The sequence below is a fragment of the Onychomys torridus genome, chromosome 5, assembly GCF_903995425.1.
Source record: "Onychomys torridus chromosome 5, mOncTor1.1, whole genome shotgun sequence".
In the NCBI taxonomy this organism is placed as follows: Eukaryota; Metazoa; Chordata; class Mammalia; order Rodentia; family Cricetidae; genus Onychomys; species Onychomys torridus.
The window spans coordinates 18,399,494-18,426,380 of record NC_050447.1 but is presented as its reverse complement, the minus strand read 5'-3'; the positions used below and the strand labels follow the sequence as shown (position 1 = coordinate 18,426,380).

At 38.8% G+C, this 26,887-nt stretch overlaps 1 protein-coding gene across 11 annotated transcripts in view; it reads right to left on the bottom strand.

Moving 5' to 3' along the window:
• Chd9 (chromodomain helicase DNA binding protein 9) overlaps positions 1-26,887 on the bottom strand; it is a 185,841-nt gene that overhangs the window by 8,262 nt on the left and 150,692 nt on the right. For 6 of the 11 annotated variants that reach the window (XM_036188234.1, XM_036188233.1, XM_036188235.1 and 3 more), the window contains 9 exons: positions 24,462-24,681; positions 19,050-19,252; positions 14,150-15,046; positions 13,293-13,453; positions 11,420-11,692; positions 10,308-10,476; positions 6,962-7,101; positions 6,226-6,447; positions 5,092-5,220 (listed from right to left, as the gene is read on the bottom strand). In XM_036188234.1, coding sequence (XP_036044127.1) covers positions 5,092-5,220; positions 6,226-6,447; positions 6,962-7,101; positions 10,308-10,476; positions 11,420-11,692; positions 13,293-13,453; positions 14,150-15,046; positions 19,050-19,252; positions 24,462-24,681 — 2,414 coding nt within the window. The remainder of the gene's footprint in view (positions 1-5,091; positions 5,221-6,225; positions 6,448-6,961; positions 7,102-10,307; positions 10,477-11,419; positions 11,693-13,292; positions 13,454-14,149; positions 15,047-19,049; positions 19,253-24,461; positions 24,682-26,887) is intronic. The other 5 variants (XM_036188237.1, XM_036188241.1, XM_036188243.1 and 2 more) reach the window with 3 other exon arrangements.

Sequence of the window (26,887 nt, the reverse complement as noted above, 5' to 3'; positions counted from 1 at the left end):
AGAGAACCCTAAAATCAAGGGAACAAACAGGATTCCAGGAAATTTATAGCATTAACATTTGGAATATTTATTGCCAGCAACATGGCCCAGCAGAAAAAGGCACTTGCTGCCCAGTCTGACCCGAGTTCAATCTCAAGGACTTACATAGGAAGAAAAGAACTAACATATGCATGTTGTCCTTTGACCTTTGTACACACAAGTATTTGGTATTAAACTTAACAAATTAAAAAACAAAACAAAAGGCATTCCTTCTCCTTAAAACTGGCTAAGAAGCTACCAGGTATGGTGGCACACACCTATCACCTCAAGACTTGGGAAGTGGAGGCAAAATGATCATAATTTTGGTATCTTCAATTACATGGTCAGTTTTGAGGCCAACCTGGGATATATGAGACCCTATCTCCAAAGACAAAATCATCAACAACAACCCCCCTCAAAGAAAATCAAATAAATAAGCAAAACCTCCAAACTGGCTGAGACAAATTAAAATATTCAGTAATGTGAAATTTTATTCATTGAGAGTCTCATTATACTGTAGTCCAGGTGTATTAGTGAGGGCTATCTAGAAGAAGAGAACTGACAGAATGAGTACACACACACACACACACACACACACACACACACACACACACACACACACATATTTATTAGAATGGCTTACAGGCCGAGGTCCAGCTAGTCCAACAATGGCTGTCTACCAATACAAAGCCCAAGAATCCAGTAGCTGCTCAGTCTATGAGGCTGGATGTCTTAGTCTTCAATTTACACTGGAATCCTGCAGAAGTAGACTCTAATGCCAGTGAAAGAATGGACTTACCAGTGAAAAGTTGAGGGCAAGCAGGCAAACAGAGAGAGCTTCCTTCTTCCAAGTCCTATATATATGCTACCAGCAGAAGGTGGGGACCATATTAAAGGTGAACCTTCCCACCTCAAGAGATATAAATTAAAAGTGGGCTTTCCCACTTCAAATGATTTAATTAAGAAAAAAAATCTCTCACACATGTACTCAGCTGCTTGGGTTTTAGTTCATTCCAGATGTGGTCAAGTTGACAATCGAGAATAGCCATCACACCACGCAAACCTCAAACTTTCTGTGTAACTCAGGTTGCCCTAAACTCACGATTCTCCTGCCCAAAGCTTTCTAAATGCTAGATTATAGGCTTATACTATCATGCCATGCCTTATTCAGTAATATGTATTTTTGGCATAAATGTAACAAAACACATCTTTTTGTCTTTTGCAAGCAGAAAATACATGAAATGCTACTGCAACATTTCCTTACTCTTTCTCTAAGACATCTATGTTTTCACTCTATAATGCTGCCTATGCTGGTTAATATCAACCAGATACAAGCCAAGGTCATCTGGGAAAAGCGACCTCAACTGAGAAAATGCCTCCATCAGCTTGGCTTAGTGGGCATGTCTGTTAATTAATGATTGATGTGGGAGGACCCAGCCCACTGTGGACAGTGTCAACCCTGGGAAGGTGGTCCTAGGTTGTATAAGAAAGCAGGCTGAGCAGGCCATGAGGAGCAAGCCAGTGAGCAGTGTTCCTCCATGGTCTCTGCTTTGGTTCCTGCCCAACTTCCTTCAGTAATGAACTGTTACTTGGAAATCTAAGATGAAATAAATGGTTTTCTCCCCAAGTTGCTTTTGGTTGATGTTTTATCACCATACAGTAAACCAATGCATCACCGCAGGTGAATAAAGTACATCAAGCAGACTGGAGAAATCAGTAGTGCTTGTATAAATAATAACATCAAAGCAACTGTTACTTTTTAAATGCTTTGTTTTAATGTGGAATTTCATGAGAAAATGTTTTTATGTATTGTTATTTTAACAGTGAGGCCATTTAACAGAAACCGAAATGTAAAATGTCTAAGGTGAAGTAACTGATTGTGAGCAAAGCCTTATTCTGACATCATGTTTTCTCCCCTATGTTACTGCTTGGTGTTTATAATAAACCCCAGCATATTATAGCTATATGTACAAAGGACATCACAACTCACCTATCATTTATAAGAAAAAAGAGACAAATCAATATAGAAAAAGATTTTTTTTTTTTAAAGTTTATTGAGACAGGGTTTCTCTGTGTGATCACTGTGGCTGTCCTGGAACTCTTTCTGTAGCCCAGGCTGGCCTCGAACTCATGGAGATCCACCTGCCTCTGCCTCCCCAGTGCTGGGATTAAAGGCGTGCATCACCACCGCCCAGTTAGAAAATGAATTTTACTAAGTCATATCTGGTTCGGAAATAAGCTTTAAGAAACCTTAATCTGGGGCTGGGGAAATGGTCAGTGGTTAAGCATGCTTGCTGCTCTTCTGAAGAACCTGAGTTTGGTTCTCAGCACCCCTATCAGGAGGCTCATAACACCTCTACCTCCAGCTCCAGAAGATCCAACACCTTTGTTTGTCCTCTGCAGGTACAGTCACATCCCACCATGCATATATAAATAAAAATGAGGTAAATGTTTAAAAAAACTACCTCTTCATAGGATTAGAAGCAGCCCCTGTATGATACCAAGGTTGAGGAAAGTCAGGGAAGTAGAGGTTGGACTCTACTCAAGAGACAAAGAGGAGAGCATCAGAAGGTACAAAAGAGAGCCCATAACAGCTGGGAAACCTAGAAAAACTGCAAAGCTAAGCAGGGTAAAAGAGGAACAATTCCACACGGCTCCCCAGTGGAAAGAACCAAAAAATCTCTCAGAAGGTAATCTAGTCTGTCCTAGTTTAAAAGACTGGCAGCCAGTCCTAACCACAGAGTGAGTTTTCACATCTTTAAACCTATTGGGGAATTTGGCAGGACTCCTGCATGACAAGTCAGCATGGGAGAAGTTAACTTGGGATTCTGTAAATCACAGAGGGCCACACTCCTACACCACTGTGGAACCGAGCTACTCAGGGGACTTGAAAATAAGGCAAGATTAGGAGTTGGGGAGCCCGGAGACAGTCAGCCACAGCACATGAGGAAGTTTGTGACAGACTAGGGCTAGACAAAAACACACTGAGAAGCTAAGATCATAGAAAGCCCAGGAAAACAAAAGTCTCTAGATTCACCAAAGCTCCCACCCAGCCTGGACGCCAGAGGATGGACAGAGGCTGCTCCAATACACTGTTCTGAGGCTGCTGCCAGGCTCCTGTCCTACAACTTTTATTTTCAATTTAGAGTTTTTTTTTAAAAAAATAATTATTTTACGTGGATAAGTGCTTTGTCTGTGTGTATCTGTGCAGCGCATGTGTGCCTGGTCCCTGCATAAAGACCAGGGGTCAGATTCCTTGGCACTGGAGTTTCAGACGGTTGTGAGTTACTATGTAGGTGCTGGGAATGGAAGCCAAGTTCTGCAAGAGAAGCCAATGCATCTTGTTGTGAACCATCTCTCTAGCCCCTCATTTTAGTTTTAAAAGCAGGCTTATTGATTTTGATTCCTCTTGTTAAGCTTCCTCTGGCTTTGTTGATAATATCTTATCTTTTCTATATAGTCCTTTTCCCGATATCTCATTGTTTTTCCTCCTTCCTAACCATTCTTTTCTTGTTTTCTGCTTGTTTAGCCTTTTATTTAATAGACTCTTCTTTACTTCTGCTTTTCTCTGACCACTGCCTCTAGTCTATTCAATTCATTCTATTTGCATTGTTACACTTTTTAACTTCATAAGTTCTTCTATATAATTCTGACATTTGCTTTTCTATGGTTATTTATTACAGTAGTTAGCTTTAGTTGATTTAAAAACATTTCTGTGTTTGTGTACGCATGCCTGTGGAGACCAGAGGTCAGCCTCAGATGTCTTTCTCAATTATTTTCCATCTTATTTTTTGAGACAAGTTTTCTCAGTGAACCTGGAATTTACCAATTCAGCTAGGCTGGATAGTGATCCCTGGGGTCCTCCTGGGACTACAAGGACAAACTGATATACTTGACTTTGAAGTGGGTGTTGTGGGATATGTTTGAACTCATATCCTCATACTTAGCCAGCAACCAACTGAATTATCAACCTAGCCTGTCTTGCCTGCCCCCACCACATTTTTTCTTTTCTCTCTCTCTCTCTCTCTCTCTCTCTCTCTCTCTCTGACAGGGTTTCACTGTGTAGCCTTGGCTGTCTTGGAACTTGCTCTACACACCAAACTGGCCTTGAACTCACAGAAATCTACCCGGCTCTGCCTCCCGAGCGCTGGGATTAAAAGGCTTACACCATCAGGACCCGGCTCACCCCCACTTTCTTGATAGCACTTCATGTAGCAGAAGGGGACTATTTAGGGATAGGAAATAGACAAATGGGGTTGGGGGTAATACAGGAAGGGTATTACAGAGGTGAATGAGCACAGTACAATGATATACATGTGTGAAAAAGTCACTAGAAATAATTCTTTGGTAGTCTTACTAAAGTTGATATTAATAACAATATCTGAACAAGAAAAAGAAAATGCTCAATATTAATAATTTGTGAACAGTTAGCACACACCAAGCACAGAAGTTCCACTCACCTATAAAGTACATTTTGAAACATTTTATTTCCATGTTATATAATATGCCTACTTGAGAGAACAAGAATAACTTGAGCTATCAGACAAATAAAATTACACTGATAAAAATACAGTAAATTTATTATAATAATGTAAAGGGTACCACCTTTGAGTAAGATTTCTCAACTTTTGGCCCAAGACCTGTTGGTACCTCAGTTCTTCCTTGTAGAGGAAAGCAGCCTTCTTTCCCTTCTCACCCCTTCTCACCCCTTCCCCACCATGTTGAGTGTGGTTACCAAACCTCTGTCCAGACAGCAACCAATATCCCCTGAGGGAATAAAATTATGCCTGAAAAGAACCACTGCCTGAGATGAAGTGTCCTTGTACATTGCACAACCACAAGCAATAACACTTCTTGGCCAGATCTGTAGACTGGCTTGCTTATTTCACTTACTGGCTTCATCAATAATGTGGGATTTGATATTAGACTACATCAAATTATCATGCATGTCTTTTCCCACAAATGTGCTAGGTCCAACCCATTCTCTAGTATGTTAATAATAATGATATGATAATGCAATCAGTTTCTTTAAATGAGGAATTGGTGTGAAAGGATAACAAGAGAAATAGATACCTTTCTTGCATTCCTTCTGTTAATCAGCTGCACACGTTCTTCTCCAGTGAGACTGTTGACATCCAGTTTGTTTGGGTTGCGGCATCGATGTCTTTTCTGTTTGGGTCTTCCTTCGTGAAGCTGCACTCTCTAAAACATACCAAGAAACACCCTGAAGTTGTGGCTCTCTTCCACACTATTCAGAATGGTGAGTGTGAGCTGACCCAGGAGCTTAGCTCTGCATGACGTAAAAGCTCTTATTCTCTAGTTAGTCAGCTGAAAATTTTAAACTTTAAATATTTTAATTAAGTTTTACATTTTTTCCAAATTTTATATTTGAAAATGACTTAAGGCCACTGTGCTGATCACTATTATGGTCCTATATGAAAGTATGACTCTTGCAGTGAGCCTCTGCCAGCTCTTCCTTAAAGGCTACAGAAAATCTCCAGAGTGACACCTGATACCTGGAGGGGTCATTGGTGCTAATGGAACAGTTTCCTCTGAAATAGCTTGTTATTTTCCATCACCTACAATTCCTTTAATAAGTTTCTCATCTAGTAAATTCCAGGAGAAGCTCCTTAGACTTCTTCTGTGCTATGACCATTTGTTTATCTATTTGTTTTTGAGGCAGGGTCTCACGTAGCCCAGGCTGGCCCTGATCTCATTCTGAACCAAGGGCGTGCTTGAATGGGGTGACCTTCTTTCTTGCCTCTGACTCCTACATCCTGAGATTACAGGTAGGTGTATGCCATCAAGTCCTGCTTCAACAATTCATAAGTCGGTTAGAAGTTTTATACCACTTCAACCTTTACTGGGTGTGATAAAGTACTTTACATCAGAAGGGTTTTTTTGTTTGTTTGTTTTAAAACAAGAGCAGATTTGAACTTAAAATTCTTTTTGAGCACTGGTACTACAGGTGTGTGCCACCATATCTGGCCTGAAATGATTTTTATAATTAAATATTTATTGAATGCAGAAAGGAAAGCAACACAGAATTATATTTTAGGAAAGATGGTAATTATTTCTTTCTGGTAATTTTCCTAACTATTAGGCAGAACACATATTTAGCACAAATGGATGAGGATTTGTACTTCATCATTATAGCTTTGATGAATCAAAGAGACAGAGTATAGCAGGATTTGAAAATGGACTTACTGGGATAAAAGCTCCCAGGTCTTCCACATAACCAGGGTGCTCCTTAAGCCATCTGTCCAGGTCCTTTCTCTTCGGTGCATCATCTCCTGCAAGCCTTGTCCCATCTTTGAGATTAATAACTGGAACTGGATTTTCTGTATCAGGAATTCTCTGAGGCTGAGTATAGGAGAGTGCTGGATTTATCCCTGTGGAAATCTGTGAGGTGGTTAAGTCTAAAGTAAACTGCAGAAAAACATCAAATAACATTTTTATCTCCATGCTTTATTTATTATTCTACTTTTGGTTCATCAGAGTAATTGTCACACACACACACACACACACACACACACACACACACACACACACACACACACACACCAGGCCTTCTTATGCATTCCTAACTGCCCTGGACCTCACCTTGGACACACCAGGATGGCCTGAAACTGGCAGAGATCCTCTTACCTCTGCATATTGAATACTGGGGTCATAGAAGTACTCTACCATTCCCAGATTCAACAGAGTCATTCTTTTTGGAAGAAGAAGAAGAAAGCAGTGCCTAAAACTTTGCCAAGTCTTTTAAACTTAATTTTTTTATGGCTCTTTGTCAACATTAAATTCTATTAAGATTTGATTTAAAAGTCTGGGAAACTAATTTCCCTATTATTTATTTTATTAAAAATATGAAATAGCAATTGTATACTTATTAGAACCGAATTTCAGACTTAAGGATAAATAATTTGAAAATAGTTTTACTTACATGATTAGGTGGCTTATTTCTGTTCAAAAAGAGGATGTCAACTCCTTCTACATTCTTCCTCCTTCCTCGTCTTTTCTTCATTATAGGCTGGTTGTCTACTACCATTCCATTGGCCCCAAGTGTTGACTGAACGGAAGTACCTAATGAAATTAAAAATGTAGAGCAGTGACTCAAAACCTAAATGGGATATTACAACTCTTCTAAATGTATTTGAAATTAGTTCCTTCACACCCTAAACTAAGAAGTTCTTGGATTTATAATGTGTTAATTTCTCAATTTAAAAACTTGGAGATTTTATAATCTAGGTCTCTCCCTCAGTAGCTCACACTAGCCTCCCAATCCCATTCTTCCTGCCACTTACATTCTGGGATTATGGGCATGTATCACCTTACCTGACTTGAAGTAACTCTTTACTGGACACCTGTATGTTGTTTTACTCAATTCACCAAAAATGTGACATCTCTTTCTCCTCCCACTTCATTTTACAGACAACAAGAAGGCTCAAAAAATGTTAATGTTAACTGATTTCCAAAAACTCCAGGAAGGAACATAGATCTAGACTTCACATTTTCAATTATCCAAATGCATTATATAAAATACTGCTATAACTACATAGTATTAATAATAATAATTGAGATTTTTAACATGGTTTTATACAGTTTTAAAACTAGTGTGATCATTACTATTATATATTATCTATATCATTATCATTATATTCTTTAAAATTTTAGTAATTTTATGTGTGTGCGTGTCTGTGTATGGATATATTCACATAAGTCCAGGTGCCTGTGGAGTTCAGAAGTGGACACTGAAGCCCCTGGAGCTGGAGTTAAGGCATTTGTGGGTGCTAGAAACAGATCCTTTGCAAGAGCTGTATGCACTCTTAACCACTGAGCTATCTATCCCTTCAGGTTGTATATTTATATTGCAAATATGAAAAGTACTGATACAATACAAAATGATACATAATAGTAATAACTACATAAACTATATTTGCTATATAATATATAATATTTTATATATAACTACTATATACTCTGTATAGTATTATTCATCAAAGACTTACTCAAAGGGTAAAAGCTGGACAACTGTCAGCAGCAATGCCACTAAAACCTTCACATGATCTAAGTACTGACTGTATCTCATAGAGGAGCTTTCAAGTTAAGAGTGGGAATAGTAAACCCACTTACTGCAGGCAAGAGAGCCCACAGCTGATTTGTCCTCATGTTTTATTGGGAAAAAAAGAGCTACTTAACTACAAAACTATCACTGTAAAGCATATTGGGAAATTACACTTTATGAAACAGAAATATTCACCTTGAATGTTCTTGTGGGAGAGGGGAGCTTGAGTATGTATGTGGTAGATCTGGGTGCACATGTGTGCAGGTGTGCATACGTGTGTGTGTGTGTGTGTGTGTGTGTGTGTGTGTGTGTGTATGTATAGGCTAGAGCTGTCATTGGATGTCTTCCTCAATTGCTCCCCACTTTATTTAATGAGTCCGAGTTTCTCATTGGGTCCAGAGCTCACTGATTTGGCTAGTCTAGCTAGTCACCTTGCTCCCAGGATCCCCTGTTGCTGGTGAACAAGCACTGGGATTACAGGTGGACAACCACACCTGCCTAGCTTTTATGAGGTGCCAAGGGTCCATAGCCTGATCTTCACCTTATATGGCAAATGCTTTATCTACCAAGTTATAGCCTCAGTCCTTCAAGTGCAAGTCTGACTTGTGTGACACCTAGAAAATGATCCCAAATGGTTAATGGATCCACAGGAGACCAAACTGATGCCCATGAAGCTAAACTAGTCCACAATTTAAAAGGTGAAATAGCATCAACTGAAAACAGCAGTCAATTCCCCAACTGTAGGAGTCCTGCACACTACACTCATGCACAGTAACAGTTTTTATATGCTTCCAAGTATTACATGGCAACCAGACTTAATTCCTACTAAAGTAGAGTCCTTGGCCTTCTGAAATGAAGGTATAAAGACAATTCAGGGCTGGAGAGATGGCTCAGAGGTTAAGAGCACTGAATGCTCTTCCAGAGGTCCTGAGTTCAATTCCCAGCAACCACATGGTGGCTCACAGCCATCTGTAATGAGATCTGGTGCCCTCTTCTGGCTTGCAGACATACATGCAGGCAGAACACTATATATGTAATAAATAAATAAAATCGAAAAAAAAAAAAAAAAGAAAAAAAAAAAAGAAAGAAAATCCAACTCATTTATTTTCTTTAATTAAAACTAGTATTTCTGGGGTAAGTATAGGTGATGAACAACCTTGAAACTCAACTGATCTTAAACATCATTCATAATTGTTGACAGCTTAAGAAGAACACAGGTAGAAGCAGGCTAAACAAGATAAAAACAGTGTTGAGTGCATTTAATACATTCTTAGTTATTCATTTTGATTTTAGGGTATGTTGCTTTTCCTGTATGTATGTGTGTGAACTATTTATTTGCATGTCAGAAGAGGGTGCAGAAACAGATGGTTGTGAGCCAGGTCCTCTGCAAGAACAAGTGCTCTTAACTACTGAACCATCTCTCAAGCCTATCCAATGCATTCTTCCTTGTTCACAGAGCATGCAGCACATGACATAAGTGATGTGTTCAGTAAATGTGCTGATTCAAGTTGCCACAAGGTTAGAAGGGTGAGGATTAGGGATGCTAATTGTTTCAAAATGCTATGATTTGCCATGCAGACATAGTCTTCTACCACCAACATTACCATGTGACTTAAATCATTGTTTGAAGCACAAATATACTATCTTACCAAAATGCTTTTTTGTTTGTTTATTTTTGTTTTGTTTTTTTTAGGACAGGGTTTCTCTGTGTAGCTTTGTACCTTTCCTGGAACTCACTCTGTAGCCCAGGCTGGCCTCAAACTCAGAGAGATTCGCCTGGCTCGGCCTCCCATGTGCTGATTAAAGGTGTGCACCACCATTACCCAACTGCTACTCTTAACTTTTATTTGTTAAAATCTACTTGAAAAAAACAAAAAAAAACAAAAAAACAAAAACAAAAAAATGGTATCTCTATCCAAATACTGAAACTTCTCAAACCAAACTGCTATGATTCAAAATGTTCAAGTTCCAGCTGGGCTGGTGGTGAAGTTCAGTGGTGAAGTGACTAAGCATACATGAAGTCCCAAGTTTGAACTCCAGTGTGGGCATCATATATACACGTTCTAGGAATTAATAAGATTCAATGTTATGCTGACTATAAATGTTAAAAGAGGTCCCCAACACTAAAGAAAAATATTAATTTTTATTTCGAAAGTCTATAAAAGAAGATTTGGAAATGGAAGGGAATATCTCATTAATAAAAAGTTACTATTTGCATATTTACCTGATGCTGGCATAGATTTTGGAAAATTAACAAGGCTCGTCTCTGAAGCACTCTGGAGCTCTCGAAGACGAGTAAGGTACTGCTGCTGGCCCAGGGCACCATCTTCACCATCAAATGGTCTTTTCTGGGCATGCCCCTGCTTCTGAAATGTCAACTTCAAACCACTTTCCTATTAAAACAAACAAACAAACAAACCAAAACCATTATTAAGACAAGAAAGTTAAAGCAAACCTTACTGTAGGATATCAAGAACAATATTTTACTTCGAAAGAGTGAAGGCAAAATCCCTGACATACTACTGAGATTTTCCTGTTTATAAATCAATACAAGAAAAACACATTATGGTTGAGGATTTAGCTCAGTGGTAGAGTGCTTGCCTAGCAAGCACCAAGGCCCTGGGTTCGATCCTCAACTCAAAAAAAAAAAAAAAAAAAGAAAAAGAAAAACACATTACTCATTTCTATAATGAATACAAACCAAAGTTTTTCATGTGAGAAGTACATGATAACTGTAACATTTCCAGCTTCAGGCAGACATCTCTAGGTGTACTTACTATTCATGACATTATTAGAGGACATCACCACACATACATATATACACATATGCATTTTTTTCTGTATGAAATATAGTCTTACTGTGTGCCCTCAAGTTGCCCTCAATTTCTCTTTGCTCCTTACTCAGACTTTAAGGTGCTAGGGTTACATATGTAACCTCCAAACTAAATCTCACCCATATTTTAGATACCAAATAACTGTTTCAATGATCATATTAAAATAATCATTACTAATAATGGGGCATGATAAATGTTTAAGAGAGAAAGTACACTGATATACCACATAAATATTATATAAAAAGACCAGAATGGAAATTGTCACATTTTTTAAAAAACATCTTGCTCAGCAGAACTATAGTCAGGAGAGAAACATATTTAATGATTAGCCCTTTAATGGGATACTCAGCTTGAACAACCTAGATATCAGAAGAGAAACAATCCAGATACCAGGAACAAGTATGTGAAGGAAGGAAGAGTGAGAGCAGGCAGCCATCTGCAGGAAAAGCATGCTGCACACCGCAATCGCAACCAGGCCCTAGGGCAATAAAAATACACATACGTCTTTGATTGTCACTGTAAACTCCTTTTCGCGTACATGCTTCTTCACCTTTGACATCTGTGTTGACTGGTCATGTTCTTCTTTGACAGCAACAGCTGGGGGAGTAGGGACACTGGGCTCGCTGTATTCTGTAGCTGCTCCTGGGCTATCCAGCAGTTTTGTGGTATAGAAAGACGCCACCGTGTTAGCATCATAACTTCTTCTAGCTGAAGGCCACTTCCCTTTCAGAACTGTTTGACAAATACTGTCCAAGCGGTTGATCATTACCCGATCCTAGAAAAGCAGGTAACATCAAGGCATTCTTTTAGTAATTAGGCCAGATCTTTGGAGATCAAATAATCTAAGAGCTTTGATGACTTAAACCAGGTATAACAATGTGTGTAGTATACATATATATTCTCATATGTATTATAATTCTGTAAATTATTCAAGTACAAATTCCTTTTGGTTGAAGCTCAAGAGCATTATTCCACAAAGACATTTTTATTATTATAATATTTTATTCCTACAACAAAGTCTGGCCTTGAACACACTCAATATAGCCCAAGGATGACCCTGAACTTCTGATCCTCTTATCTCCACCCCACAATTACTAGAATTATAGAAATGTAATATAGATGTATGCCACAGTGCCCAGTTAAACCTGAGGCTCTGTGCATGTCAGGCACACACTCCATTAGCGGAGCTACATTCCTAGCCCTCTGCCGTGGGATAGTCTTTCTATATGCTGTGAATATGTGTTGCTACCATTGGTTAATAAAGAAGCTACTCTGGCCTAAGGCAAGAGAGGACATAGCCAGGTGGGAAATCCAAGCAGAGAGACAGGAAGGAGGGCAGAGTCAGGAGAGACACTGCCTGCCACCCAAGGAGCAACATGCCAACAGACTGGTAATGCCACAGCCACATGGCAATAGATAGATTAATTGAAATGGGTTAATTTAAGATGAAAGAGCTAGCTAACAAGAAGCCTGAGCCATAGACCAAACAGTCTGTAATCAATATTAAGCCTCTGACTGGCTATTCGATACCAGCAGTTGGGAAAGGTTTATTCGGCCACAGCTCTCTTTTTTCTTTGTAATAACAAATGTAATACAGTGGTTCATTATTTAAAGAGAAAAAAAGCAATTTAGAAATATAGAAAGAGGAGCCGGGTGGTGGTGGCACACACCATTAATCCCAGAGCTCAGGAGGCAGAAGCAGGCGGATCTCTGTGAGTTCGAGGCCAACCTGATCTACAGAGCAAGATCCAGGACAGGCATCAAAGCTACACAGAGAAACCCTGTCTCAACAACAACAACAACTACAACAACTACAGCAACAACAAAAAGAATAAATAAATAAAATAGAAAGAGAACACACTCTTCCATTTCTCACTTCCCAACCTCATTCCTAAAGATATCCTGTACTAGTCTTTAGGAATTAAACTCATCCAGTTGTAGCTGCTTTTACTACTGAGTGTACCTATCTTAAAACAAACCTTTTGGTAGGTTACAACTACAAAAGGCATTCACTGCCCATTATTTTAAACATTCTAAAGTTACACTGAGAAGTATATACATGTAAGTATAACTCATTTAATAGGCAGTAATAATTTATACTTTTGATGCAAAAAAATCATCATAAAATTACAATTTTTTTTCACATAAAAGTATCTGCCATTAGGCAAGATTAGGTGGTGCACACATTTAATTCCAGGACTTGGGAGGCAGAGGCAAACATAGGCATATATCTGGGAGTATGACGCCATATAGCCAGACCTGGTCTAAAAAAAAAAGAAAAGACAAGACAAGACAAAACAAAAGAATGTCTACCATCAAAGCTAGTCAGAAGGATTAAAAATTACCTATGTCAAAAACAATTTTTTTTTTTTTACCTTTGGCCAATATGAGGCTGCCAGCATATATCCACCTTGTAATAGGTAGGCAGACTCTGGTGTTCCATTGTTTGCCTGGAAACTATCCTGGGTCTCATCCTGGGTAGTGCTCAGTGATGCAACACTTTCTTCATCATAGGCTTTCACATGAGGGGCACCTCCTAATGAGAACAATTACAATCACCGTTTACAATCCACATAAAACAATTTTATGCATACTTTCACAGGTTTATGTGATCTCTTAAATACTCCACAATTCTCTGAAGAGGTAACTCTTAGACATGGACACGCTCCTTGTAACAACATGGAAAGTTATGCCTAAAGAACTCTGACTCCAGTGGAAGATGAGGCTCTTTAAGCCAGAAGGTTCCTGAAAAAGCTTGATGACTACTCATTTCCCTGTACCTGATCTGTTGGCTTACTGCAGATACCCAAAGAAAAGGACCAGCTGGCACTACTCTCCCAAGAGTGCATTCTTCCACTGACTGTAGGTGCCAAGGCCGGACTATGCTACTCTTGTTTGTCCATTTAATCTAAGACTGCTGGTAGTTGCTATAAACATCCTTTATGTGTTCATTAATGAACTTCTTCTGGGGAAAACAGCAAATTTTAAGACAACCACAAAGGATGCAAGCTATTATATAAAACGTCAAACTCCCCTGTCTATTTAGCAATGCCTTGAATACTGAATAGGGATTATGTAACTAACTCTAGTTTCCTTAATCATGCTTTTCTAAGAAAATTTATAAGCATAAAAATTTGAGCTTACAACTTTAAGCATGCTTCAGTTATTTAAATCAAGCTTTACACATTTTCATTTGAAAAGCTGTCATAAAATAACAAAATTACACATGTACCTCGCTTTTGGACTTCCTCTTCACTGTCACTTTCTTCAGATGATGATGAGGAGGAGGAGGAGGAAGAGGAAGAGGAAGAGGAAGAAGATGCTGAAGAACACGATGAGGATGAAGAAGAACTACAGCCTGATCGAGAGTGTGAGCAAGAGGAGGAAGAGGAGGAGGAGGAGGACCTGGAAGAACATGAGGAGCGCTCAGAATCAGAGTCAGAATCAGAACTGGATTCTGATCCTCTTTTGTGGACTCTCTGTTTCTTAGAAGCTGGGTTTGGAGTTAGGGGTTCTGTTCTGGCTGCAACCATGCGTCTGTCTGTTTCACTTTTCCCACCAGACTTCTGGTCTCCAGTAGCCTGTGGTAACACACCATTCTTTGGACTTCCAGGCTCAGACTGAACTCGTGTCCTTGTTTCCACAGAAGACATAGACTCTTCTTCAGAAGACTGGGGCTCATCCTTAAGGTTTTCATTTTTAACTTTCATATCCTCTACAAGAGTGCCTTTAGCATCTAGCAGCCTAGGCAAAGAGGTAAGAGGAGAAGCAGAAAGTGCTACTTGGTATTGCTGCAAAAGTGGGGTAGAAGTCCTTGAATGAGCCACCTTACTCTGACTGTAGTTCCTTTGAGCTGCCATAAAGGAGAGTTCTGGATCTCGCAGAATGTGATAGTCTGTCCGGCTTACTCCATGTTTGGCAGCACCAATAAGCAAATCCCTGTCATGAGGGCCACACTCCCACCAGACAGGTAAGTCTGGGTTTGGATGACACAGCTTCAAGCGTTCAAACAACTGTGGGTGTCGAAGGGCTTGTTCCCGCACCTTTCTGAGAAGTTCAATTCGATATAAAGTCCTAGAAGCACGCTCTTCTGTGATTGGTTGGATAAAAATATTTGGATCCACCAATTCTATATTGAAACAAGGACCAAAAATTAACTAAAAAAGGTTTATGGGAGATTTAACATAAGGTAACTTTAAAAAAATATACCTCTATACAATATCATTACAATTTCCAGAATTGCAAATTATTTTAAAAAATGTAAATTGTTTTTAAAATTACTAAACTCATGAAACATAAAATATCTATATTTTTTAAAAGACTAATTAATATATGATTGTTTCAGAAGTATGGTACCATAAAGAAAAATTTACTTTTGAAAAATTCTTGCCTGGCAATGGTGGCACATGTCTTTAATCCCCTGGAGGCAGAGGCAGGCGGGTCTCTGTGAGTTCCAGGCCAGCCTGGTCTACAGAGTTCTGGGACAGCCAGGGCTACACAGAGAAACACTGTTTTGAAAAGCTACAACGAAAAAGAAAAAAAAGGAAAAAGAAAAAGAAAAAAAATTCTCTAAACTTACTTATAAACACAACTTCAACGGTTCAGTGATATCCAATAAACAAATGTAAACTGGCATATCTCATAATGTGTAAAGTAACTTAGGTTACAAAGAAATTTTGTTTGTTTTTCTGAGATAGGATCTCTGTACATAGCCCTGGCTGTCCTGGAACTCACTATGTAGACTAGGCTAGCCTCAAACTCAAACTCCACCTGCCTCTGCCTCCTGTGTGTGCCACCATGCCCAGCAACAATGGGATTGTTTAACGTTTGAGGGAAACATCATCTGTCATTCAAACATCACACAAGTTACCGGGACAGGGAGTTCAGCTTCAGCATTAGCTGACAGTACATTTGTTTTGATGAAGTCCTATCTTTGTGAATCAGGTTAATGGCTCTTGGAAATCACTTTTTAAAATGTCTTATTACAATAATGCAGGAATCAACCTATAGGGCTACACAGAGTCCCTGTCTTGAGGGACCAAAAGCAAACAAACAAATAAATAAAAGTAAATAAATTTGAGCAAAATTGTTGGGTTTATAATAACAATAATAAAATAAAGTGTTGGGCTTATAGTTTGTAGGTCACATCCTATAAACGAGTCCAGATGAAGAAACACTCTTCCCTGCAGGGGACTACACAGAAAACTATTGCACACAAGACTGGGTATATAGCAGGTACTAAATAAAACCAATAGGTTCATGTTCTTGGTTATGTATTTTTATTTTATGTGTGTGGATTTTTTTGCCTGCATGCACATATGTGCAGCCATGTGCGTTCTTGTTGCCATAGGAGGCTGAAGAGGCAGATTTCCTGAAACTGGAGTTACTGACAATTGTTGGCTGCCATGTGGCTGCTGGACATCAAACCCAAGTCCTCTGCAAGAGCAGCCAGTGCTCTCCACCATTGACTCATCTTTCCAGCCCACCAATAGATTTTTGAAAGTCTGAGCAGAAACAGGATTTGTGAGACTCCAAGTTATTTGTTACGTACATGGGAAAAGATAAAGTAGAAAAAAATACATCAGAAATTACCTTGACCAAATGATTCAAATGAGTTTTGTTCTGACAGCACATACCTCATGACACTATTAACACATTATACAAAAGACACAACAAAGTGGGCGTGGTGACACACAGCTTTAATCCCAGCACTGGAGAGGCAGAGGTAGGAGGATCTCTGTGAGATGGAGGCTGGCATGGTCTATAAATTAAGACTTTGCTTCACTTCAAAAAAAGTAAGAAAAGAGAGTGACACAACATTGTTTTGTGGTACTCTTGCCAAAATGAACACACTCAATCCAATGATATGAAAACCCAAATGACAGATGATACTTTCAAAGATATTAAGGTCTATATTATGATGAGGAACAACAGGAACACTCAAGTAACACATAGGTGTCCTAGAAAACAAACGGACATCAGTAGGGACCAAGTATGGTAGTAATGTCTATAATCCTGGCCCTGGGAGAATCGGTAGGAGGACTGAGTCAAGAAAAGTCTGGAATGCAAGTCGGTTCAAGGCCAGCCAGGCTACATAGTAAGACCCTGTCTAAAAACAAGCATCAAACCCCTAAAATGTACATGTGTTTAAAAAAAAAAAAACCTGGTAAAATTCAATTAGTCTGTACCTAAGGACTCAGCTAGCATATCTAGGAGGCTAAACTGTATCTGTACTGAATATGTGCAATTTGTTTTCCTTGTCATTATTTCTTGAACAACAGAGAGTAATAACTATTTATTTAGTACTTACACTGTGTTAGCCATAGAAGTAAAGAAGACTGAAACTACCCTGAATTTCCTGACAATGGGTAATCAAGAGATTTGCTACATTAATTGCCAAATTGACAATAAATCTGTTAGGAAATAAAAGTAAAAACAGAAACCTATGTGGAATTTTCAGGAGTTTTAGTAAGCTACTTAGGATTTTACTGTGAAACAAATAAATGACTATTGGATTTGGCAGTTAGCAATCATAATCAATAAAGAATGGAGGGCTGAGCCAGATGGTGGTGGCACATGCCTTTAATCCCAGCACTTGAGAGGCAGAGGCAGGCTGATCTCTGTGAGTTTGAGGCCAGCCTGGTCTACAGAGCAAGTTCCAAGACAGTCAAGACTGTTACACAGAGAAACCCTGTCTGAAAAAACAAAAAAGTATGGCGGGTGGGGTAGGGTGGATATATGCCTTCAATCCCTGTACCTGGGAGGCAGAGGCAGATGGGTCTCCAGGAGTTCAAGGTCTATAAAGTAAGTTCCAGGCCATCCAAGGCTACACAGTGAAAGCCTGTCTCAAAATAAAACAAAACACACACACACACACACACACACACACACACACACACACACACACACACACAGAGTGATGACAGCAATAAATGAGGGGTTGGCAAGATAGCTCAGTGGGTAAGAGTGCTTGTTAACAAGCCTGATAACAGGAGCTTAATAACAATGAACACACTTGGTGAAAGAAGAAAAGCAATTCCCACACATATTGGGCTCCTATGAACACAACAAACAAATGATAGAACAGGAGGCCTGCACACAGCACAGTTACTGCTGAAAGGAAGTGCTCACACAATGGCAACAGGTGCTTTCTCTGGGCTTCCCAGAAGACATCATCCCAGAATAGTACCTTATCTGCAGTCACTTAGCTCACTTGTCATCTTTTCTGATGATCCTACCAAAATTCTTTAACGTGATTTAAAAACACGGATCTTATTCTCTGCAAATTATTAGGTAAATAATCCCTTTCACAGTTTTTTTGAGGGACTCAAAACATGTTATTTCTGTTTACAAAATCCTTTAAATTTCCCCTTCTCCTTATCATAAAGCTATTGTTAAACATGTTATTTTCCCATTTTTTATTCATTTTGAGAATTTCATACAACGTGTTATCATATGCACTCAAAATTCTTCCAGATCTACACTTCCTTCCATACCCATTCAATTTTGTATCCTGTTTTTTCTAAAGGCCATCACATACAGTTTGTACTGCCCTTATGCTCTTATATGTGTGCCAGTCACTGGCACATGGAAGACCTATCAGGGGTTACATCCTTAAAGAAAACTCTAAATTGTCCAAAGCTCCTTAGCTAGGGATGGGACATCCTGCCCATTTCCTCTCCATGTTGGGGTCTGGTCTTGAGATTGCATAGGTCTTGTGTGTGCTATTACCACTGAGAGGGACTGGAAAGATGGTAAGAGCCAGAGGTAGTGAATGACTACAAGGAAACAGTGTTTTCTTGACACAGCACAAGTTATTCATTTATTTTTGTTTCGTTTGTTTTTGTTTGAGACAGGACCTTTCTATGTAGCTCTGGCTGGCCTGGAATTTACTGTGTAGACCATGTTGGCCTTGAACTCAGAAATCCATCTGCCTCTGCCTATGTTGTGCTAGGATTAAACAAGTTACTTGGTTAAAATTTGGTGTGTATCTTTAGTCTCTTTATCTCATTATAGAAACAGGTTCAGGGAAAAGGGTCTTTCAGCATAATTTATAGTTCTAAAACCTTAGAAATTTCTAAATATTGATAAGTTTGTTTCTTTGATTTATACAGGGAAAACCCCATACATACCTTCTTTTGAAGGAAGACGACATACCCTCCGACACATGGACATGAACGAATACAAATACTTCTCCAAACTGTTATCAGTTTTCTTATGGAGCCTAGCCATAGCTCTGAATTTTGTCCAATCAAATTGGCCTCTGTCAGGGTCAAAAACTACTCCAAATGTAGACACAACTCTATAAAAGTCAGCTTCTTCTCTCCTTGTCCATCTATATTGAACCAGATTAAGAAAAAAAATATACACATCACTAAAATATTTATTAATGGTGAAAATAACGACTGTAACACAGACTTAAAACATTTGTAGTACCTAATACTTTACAGGGTGAAATCCAGATTTTAGCCTTGAAAATAATTTTAAAATTCTAGTTGACTTATCCATTCATAACTCAATTGATATATACTGTTCTGCTCCTCCAGACATTGCTTGTACATATTTACCCAAAAAGAAAACATACATGGAAGACAAATTATATGACCCTATTCTTAAATAAAATGACAAAGTATTTATAGACACATCTGCAATATGAAATACTATTTATTATTGCGTGAATTATAAAGAAAGAATTTCAGGAGGGCAGAGAAGATAGAAGTATCCATTGAGAAAAGCATCAATGTGCCAGCAAGATGGCTCAGTGGACAAAACAACGCTTACTGTTAAGTATGCTGGTCTGAGTTTGATCCCTAGGACACAGATGGTAGAAAGTGAGAAAAGACTCTTGCAAACAGTTCTCTGATGCCTACACACGAGTATGTATCCATACCACCACCACCACCACCACCATACACAGTAATGTAAAAAGAGCCATAAATGCATCACAGGTGAGTGGCACATTGGAGAGTAAGAGACAAGGCTACAATCTTCATGGAGGGAGAGGCACAGTGTAAGCAAAAGAAGGAGTATTCTGCACTTCGGGGCATGGCGAGGGTGTCAGCGGGCTGATAAGTACTCCAGATTGACAACAAAATACAACTTATATTGAAAGCTTAATGTTAGCTACAAAATACAGCCTGAGAAACCAATTAAGTCATGAATTATAGATGGGTGCAAAGAACATACTGGAAAATGAAGGGTGTGTTAAAACATTATTCAGGACACAAATAAGCAATAAAAATGACAGCGATCATCATCACAAACATTGCAACATAGAACAAGATCTAGAAAAATATATGTCACAATAATATCTTGTGTACTATCCTGGTAATGGCACAGTAAGTGCTCTATGGTCATAGGAAAAGAAGAAAATGCTATGATCTAACCTGAAAAAACAAACCACACGGACCATGTGCTTATCTCCAAGAGATGGGCTGTGTTACAGACTAGTGGAAGAGAAGAAGGACATTTCAGGTAAGAGACAACATAAATTGGGGGACTAAAACTAATCAGGGCATTCTCAACTGAGGAAAGTGTAGTAGAGTTAGAAATGCAAAGTAAAACATAAAAGAAGAGGGCTGGAGAGACGGCTCAACTGTGAAAAGCACCAACGACTTTCATAGAGAACACAGCTTCCATTCACATCATATACTTGATGCACAATCATCTGTAACTCCAATTCCAGAGGATTTGATGCCCTCTTCAGGCCTAAATGTGCACTGCATTCATGGTGTGCATAGACATACATGCAGGTAAAACACCCATACACATTAAAAAAAAAAAAAAAAAAAAAGTAACAGGGTCTGTACAGATGGCATAGTGGTTAAGAGCACACACTACATTTCCAGAGGACTCAAGTTTGACTCCCAGGACCCATTAGCTGGCTCATAAATGCCTTTACTCTAGCTCCAAGGGGATCAACACCTCTCGCTTCTTAAGGCATTCATATTTATATACCCACAAAATTAATAACAAGAAAATCTTTAAAAAATAATAACTCCTTAAAAACAAGAAAACCCTAATTATAGGTACCTTTGAACTTAGACTTCACAACATAACATTTTATACCTATGCAAAATAAGTCATCAAAAGTCATAAAAAATTCTATTGTTTTAGGAAAATTAATACACCTCTAACAAACTACAGGGAGGGGACAGAGTACAGTAACAGTGACTATAATTCTTTATCTGTAGAGATGGAATCTGCTTCTTTTCTCTTAAGTCTAGTTTAGGCTGATTCTTTGACAGTTTTGACCACAGGAAGGTTCGGGAGAATGACATTTTGTAACTGATGAGAATAGACTTTAAGAAATCTGTAACCTCTATACCTAAGTCAATCAACAGTTTATTATAAACCTTGCCAACAGAGCTTATCTCACATTTTTCAAAGATGAGTCTTATTTATAAACTATAATCATTGTTTAGCTATTGAGATAGAATTAAAAATATGTGCATGACTTTCAATGAGGTGCTGTACACAACAGTAAAAAAGAAAGCAACTTAGTAGCTGCTGATAGAGGAGTGGTTCTGAAATTACAGAATTTCTGTGCAACAGGCAGTTAAACAGCTACTGAAACTTTCAGTGTGTGAAGTGCTTGCTGTATAGTCCGGATGCTGTAATTACAATGCTCAGGACCCGGAGATCAGAACACTTGGAGCAAACTGGTTACCCATACTAGACAAAAGGCGAGCTCTAGGTTCAAGTGAGAAATATGTAAGGCCAGAAGGACTGAGGAAGACAACCAACATGAACCTCTGGCTTCTATACACACACATTTGTGTACACACACACACACACACACACACACACACACACACACACACACGCACAAAACCCAACATTTTTTATGAGGTCTCTCTATGTTCTCCTGGCTAACCTGGAACTCATTGTATAGACCAGGCTGGCCTCAAACTCACAGAGATCCACCTACTCTGCCTCCCAAGTGCAGGGATTAAAGGAGAGTGTCGCCACACCAGGCCAAAATTGAACATTTTGATAAATGCTTTTATAACTTGGAGAATTCCTGGAGAGTAGTTTTGAGTAAAGAAGACAGAAAATTTGAAATACGATGAGAACTCAACTTTAATCATTTCTAAGACACACATTCTTTCTACACCACAATTTCACCTTCCTCAAACACAAGTGTTTCATTCTCTTTGGGGTAAGAAAGCTTGAATCAAGTGTAATTGCACATTCATGGTGAAACAAAAGATCATACATTTCCTAATGGGGATGCATTTGATTTCATGAAAGCAGGCTAAGAGAAGTAATATGACCAAATGTGAACAGTAATTATGTATTTGTGTTTCTTTAGTTTTCTGTATTTTAAAACCATTTAAAAAATTTTAAATTATTACTTATTTGTGTGTGTGTGTGTGTGTGTGTGTGTGTGTGTGTGTGTGCGCGCGCGAAAGGAGAAGGAGGTTAGAGCTATCAGATCACTTGGAGCTGGAGTGACAGACAACCCATGGCTCACAAAGCTCTTAACCACTGAGCAATCTCTCCAGTCCTATTTTCTGTATTTTAAAGAGACATCTATAATGAACTCCTATTATTTTTCAAATCATCTAAAAATTATAGAAGATGATGATGATGAAGAAAACAACAACAACAACAATAATAATGTGCAGCATCAGCCTTAGCCACTTGGAAGAGCCCTCCTTAGAATGAGCTCTAAGCTGACACCAGCTGCCAGCCACATGAGCAAGGCTACTTTTGCTTTCCCACCTATTTTAGAGTGCAAGCCACAGCTCACAAAGGAGAAGAACTACCTAATCAGATCAGAACGGTAAGAGTGAACAATCCTAAAACCTGACCCTGTTTTCAGACACTGCAGGGCTGACTGCTGCGTAACCCTGCTGGCTACGAGGACTCTGTCATTTCAACGTGGGTAGCTAACATACTGGGTTCCACATCCACATCATTCTCAGATGAACGTGCTGCAAATTCAACAAAATAACAGAGCCTTAACAGAGAAAATTCAAGGACCCAGATTTAACAAAGAGTCCTGGTTACTGATAGACTCTGTTCTTTTCCATTTATTTTTATCATATTTAAGAAGTTAAAGCTTTTGGGGCTCGTGAGATAGATCAGCAAACAAAGCGCTTAGCTTACAAGCACAGGGCCTGAGTTTGATCCCTAGAACCCATGTTAAAAAAACCTCGGTGAAGTGGTGCAGGCTCATATTACTTGCATTAGAAAGACAGAAATGGAGATGGCTCAGTGGTTAAGAACACATTACTGCACTTCCTGAGGACCTGAGTTCGATTCCCAGCACCCACATCAGGTGACTTACACTGCCTGTAACCTCAGCTCCAGTGGAAACTGACACCTCTGTCCTCTGTGGGCACTTGCATTCATGTACATATACCCAACTCCACATACATATACATAATTAAAATAACAAAAATAAGAAAAACAAAAAAGAAAGAAAAACAGGGATGTGTGGATGTCTGGGGCTTCCTGGCTAAAGCTAGACTCAATACAAGGTAGACAGTGTCCTGAGGAACAGGAGCCTAGGTTGACACCAGTCTCCACATGAGCACACACATGCACACAAATATTTATTTATTTATTTTCCAAGTTTCATGGGGCTGCAGTGATGGCTCAGCAGTTTAGAGAATGGCTCCCTGGATCCATATGAAAGCTCAAAACCATTTGTAATCCTAGATCCAGGGCATCCAAATCCTCCTTCTGACCTCCTCGGGAACGTACATATAGACAAACTACTCATACAGATAAAAATAAATGAATAATAAATCTTGAAAACGTATTTTAGGAAAAGAAGTTAGAACTTGTGGTTGAGATTCTTCCCTGTCTTGTTTTGTTTTGTTTGGAGACAGGGTCTCTCTATATAGCCCTCGATGTCCTGGAACTCACTCAAATTCACAGAGATCCACTTGCCTCAGCCTCCAGAGTGCTGGAATTAAAGGCCTGTGCCACCACAGCAATCTCCCTATCATAGCATCTCTTACAATGTTTTCTCCTCAACAACAATAGTTCCAACACTTTACACTTTTATAAAGTAGAGGTAGCTTTGTTTTTTATCCATTTTTAAATAAAAAAGATTTATTTATTTATTATTTATACAGTATTCCGGCATGTAGAGGGCATCAAATCTCAGGATCTCTGGAAGATCAGCCAGTGCTCTTAAACTCAGCCATTTCTCCAGCTCCCATTTTTAAATTTTATAAATGCTTTAATGTAAAATAAAATAGACAAAGCTTTATTTAATATAATTTAATCTTTGGATCTATTGATAATTTAAAATTCTAAGAATAAATTTTATCTATGCCTTCATTTCTTAAATTTTTCAATGTTAGTAAAAATGACAAGACTAATATGAACTATGTGCTGTGTACATATAAGATAAGAATCTTTGCTAGGTTTTTCATAATTCTGCATATGCAAATGTATGAGTATAAACATATATGTATGTAAATTTTTTGCTTTGGCAAATTAGAATGATAATCCAACAACTTCATAATCTTCAGAATGAACCAATTTGTACACACTGTATATTAAACTTAGTGCTCTTGTCTTACCTCTGCTGTCTTTCTATCTTGGCTGCCATCTTAGGGTTAAGAGTGGCTTCTTCATAAACAGGCTGCATTACACTGGTAGGCACTGAGAAACTTGGCTGTATTTGCTGGATGTATCTGTTTTTATTAGTTCGCTGGTATGCAGTGATGAGCCGTCTCAACCGCGTAGTCAGAGCTGATGGAGTCGGCCAATACACTTTATCCCCTTCCATCAACTGACCATCTATAGTTAAAGAAACTAGTATCAATAACAATAAAACCTAAGCAGATATTGGACGAAACTCACAAACGTTGAAAACTTTATACTTATAATTTTTCCTTTAATCTGATTATGTGAAGTAAACCAACCAAATCTTACATCATTAAAAAAAAAAAAAAAAAAAGAGTTGCTGGGCACCTTTAATCCTAGCACTCAGGAGGCAGAGACAGTCAGATGCCTGAATTTGAGGCCAGCCTGGTCTACAGAGTGAGTTTCAGGACATCCAGGGCCACAAAGTGAGATCCTGAATCAAAAGAAAAAAAAAGTTTATAGTTTTAAAAAACATTACAGCCAGGTGATGGTGGTGCACGCCTTTAATCCCAGCAATCGAGAGGCAGAGCCAGGTGGATCTCTGTGAGTTCAAGGCCAGCCTTGTCTACAGAACGAGATCCAGAAAAGGCACCAAAACTTCACAGAGAAACCATATCTTGAAAAAAACAAAAACAACAACAAAAAAGCATTATAATAAACTTTAAGAATTGCTCAAAGAAAGTAGAATATGACAGAAGTGGAGCCACGATGTTACCTGTTTGAATAGAATTTTTCTTGCACAGAAAACACAACTCTTGGAATTCCAGGTCTAAAAGTCATACTGTCTTGCAAATATTCAATGCCTTAAATAAATTAAAAGCCAAACAGTGGGACAGTGGTAGCACATGCCTTTAATCCCAGTATTTGGGAGGCAGAGGCAGGGTGATCTCTGTGAATTAGAGGCCAGCCTGGTCTATAAAAGTGAGTTCTAGGACAGCCAGAGAAACTCAACACAGAGAAACTCTGTTTCAAACAAACAAACAAACAAACAAAAAACCCAACAACAACAACAAAAAAACAAAACCCAAACAAACAATGGAGGATGGAAAGATGGCTCAGTGGTTAAGAGCACTTGCTGTTCTTCCAGAGGACCTGAGTTCAATTTCCAGTACCCAATTGGCAGCTCAAGACTGTCTGTAACTCCAGTCCAGAGGTTACGACACCCTCACATAGACACACAGGCAGGCAAAACACCAATGAGCATAAAATAAAAATAAATAAATTTTAAAAAGAAAAAAGCCAAAAAGAAATCAACGGGATGCTGAACATTGTAAGCCAAGTGAATATGAAATTTTTTAATTGAATTTATATCAATTTATAATCAAAGCAGTTTTTAAAGCCATTAGGTAGAAAAATTCTGTATTTATGTACACATTTTACAAATTCACTATGAAGACTTGGAATGTAGCTCAGCTGGAAGATTCCTTGCCTAGTGTTGTGGGATATTTGTACACCATGTGAAGATGGACTGCTCTGACTCGTATAGTAAAAAGCTGAACGAGGAGAGTCTAGGTGGGACTTCCAAGCAGAGAGAAAACCCTGGGAAGAACAAAGGCTGAGTTGCCAGCCAGATGCAGAAGCATCTGGAGATGAAGTAATGAGCCTTGTGGGAGAACGTGGATGAAGAAGTACAAGTTTTAAGAACTGTTAGGAACAAGCCTAAGCTAAGGCCAAGCTTTCATAGTTAGTGAGTCATTATCTGTGGGCTGGCGGTCCTGGTGAAATAGTACCATTACAGCCTAAAATGCATAATGTTCCGGGTTCTATCCCCAGCACTGCATCAAACTAGGAGTGATGAAATTTATGTGCAATCCCAGCACCTGGGAAGATTTGATACTCAGTATCATCTTCAGTTATGCAGTAAGTTCAAAGTCAGCCTGGGCTATAAGAGATCCTGTCTATCCCCTAACCAACCCTTGCAATGTCCCAACCAAAACAATTAAAAAAAAAAATCACCATGACAATGATACTGTTTTTTAAATTTTAATTCATTCAAGACCTAGAGCTGGTCATGTAGCTCAGTGGTAGATCACTTACAGCATCCCTAGTTGTAAGGCTTGGGATTTGATCCTTAGCACTAACAAAACAAAACAAAGTGCCAAATCTATTTATAAGGTGTAGTACTATAATTATATGTAACATAAGCTATGTTCATGCAAACTGGACAGCTTCCCTGGCCTAGCTGTGCTATTCAGAGGGTAAGGCACACTGTTCTTCTGAGTACCAAATGGGGATGAGTGGACTTCAGCAACAATGTGTTTCTTGTTTTAGTATCAGAAACTGGTAAAAGGAATGTTGGGCCTGGTGTCACACACCTATAATCCTACTGGGAAGATGAGGAGTTCAAGGCCAGTCTTGG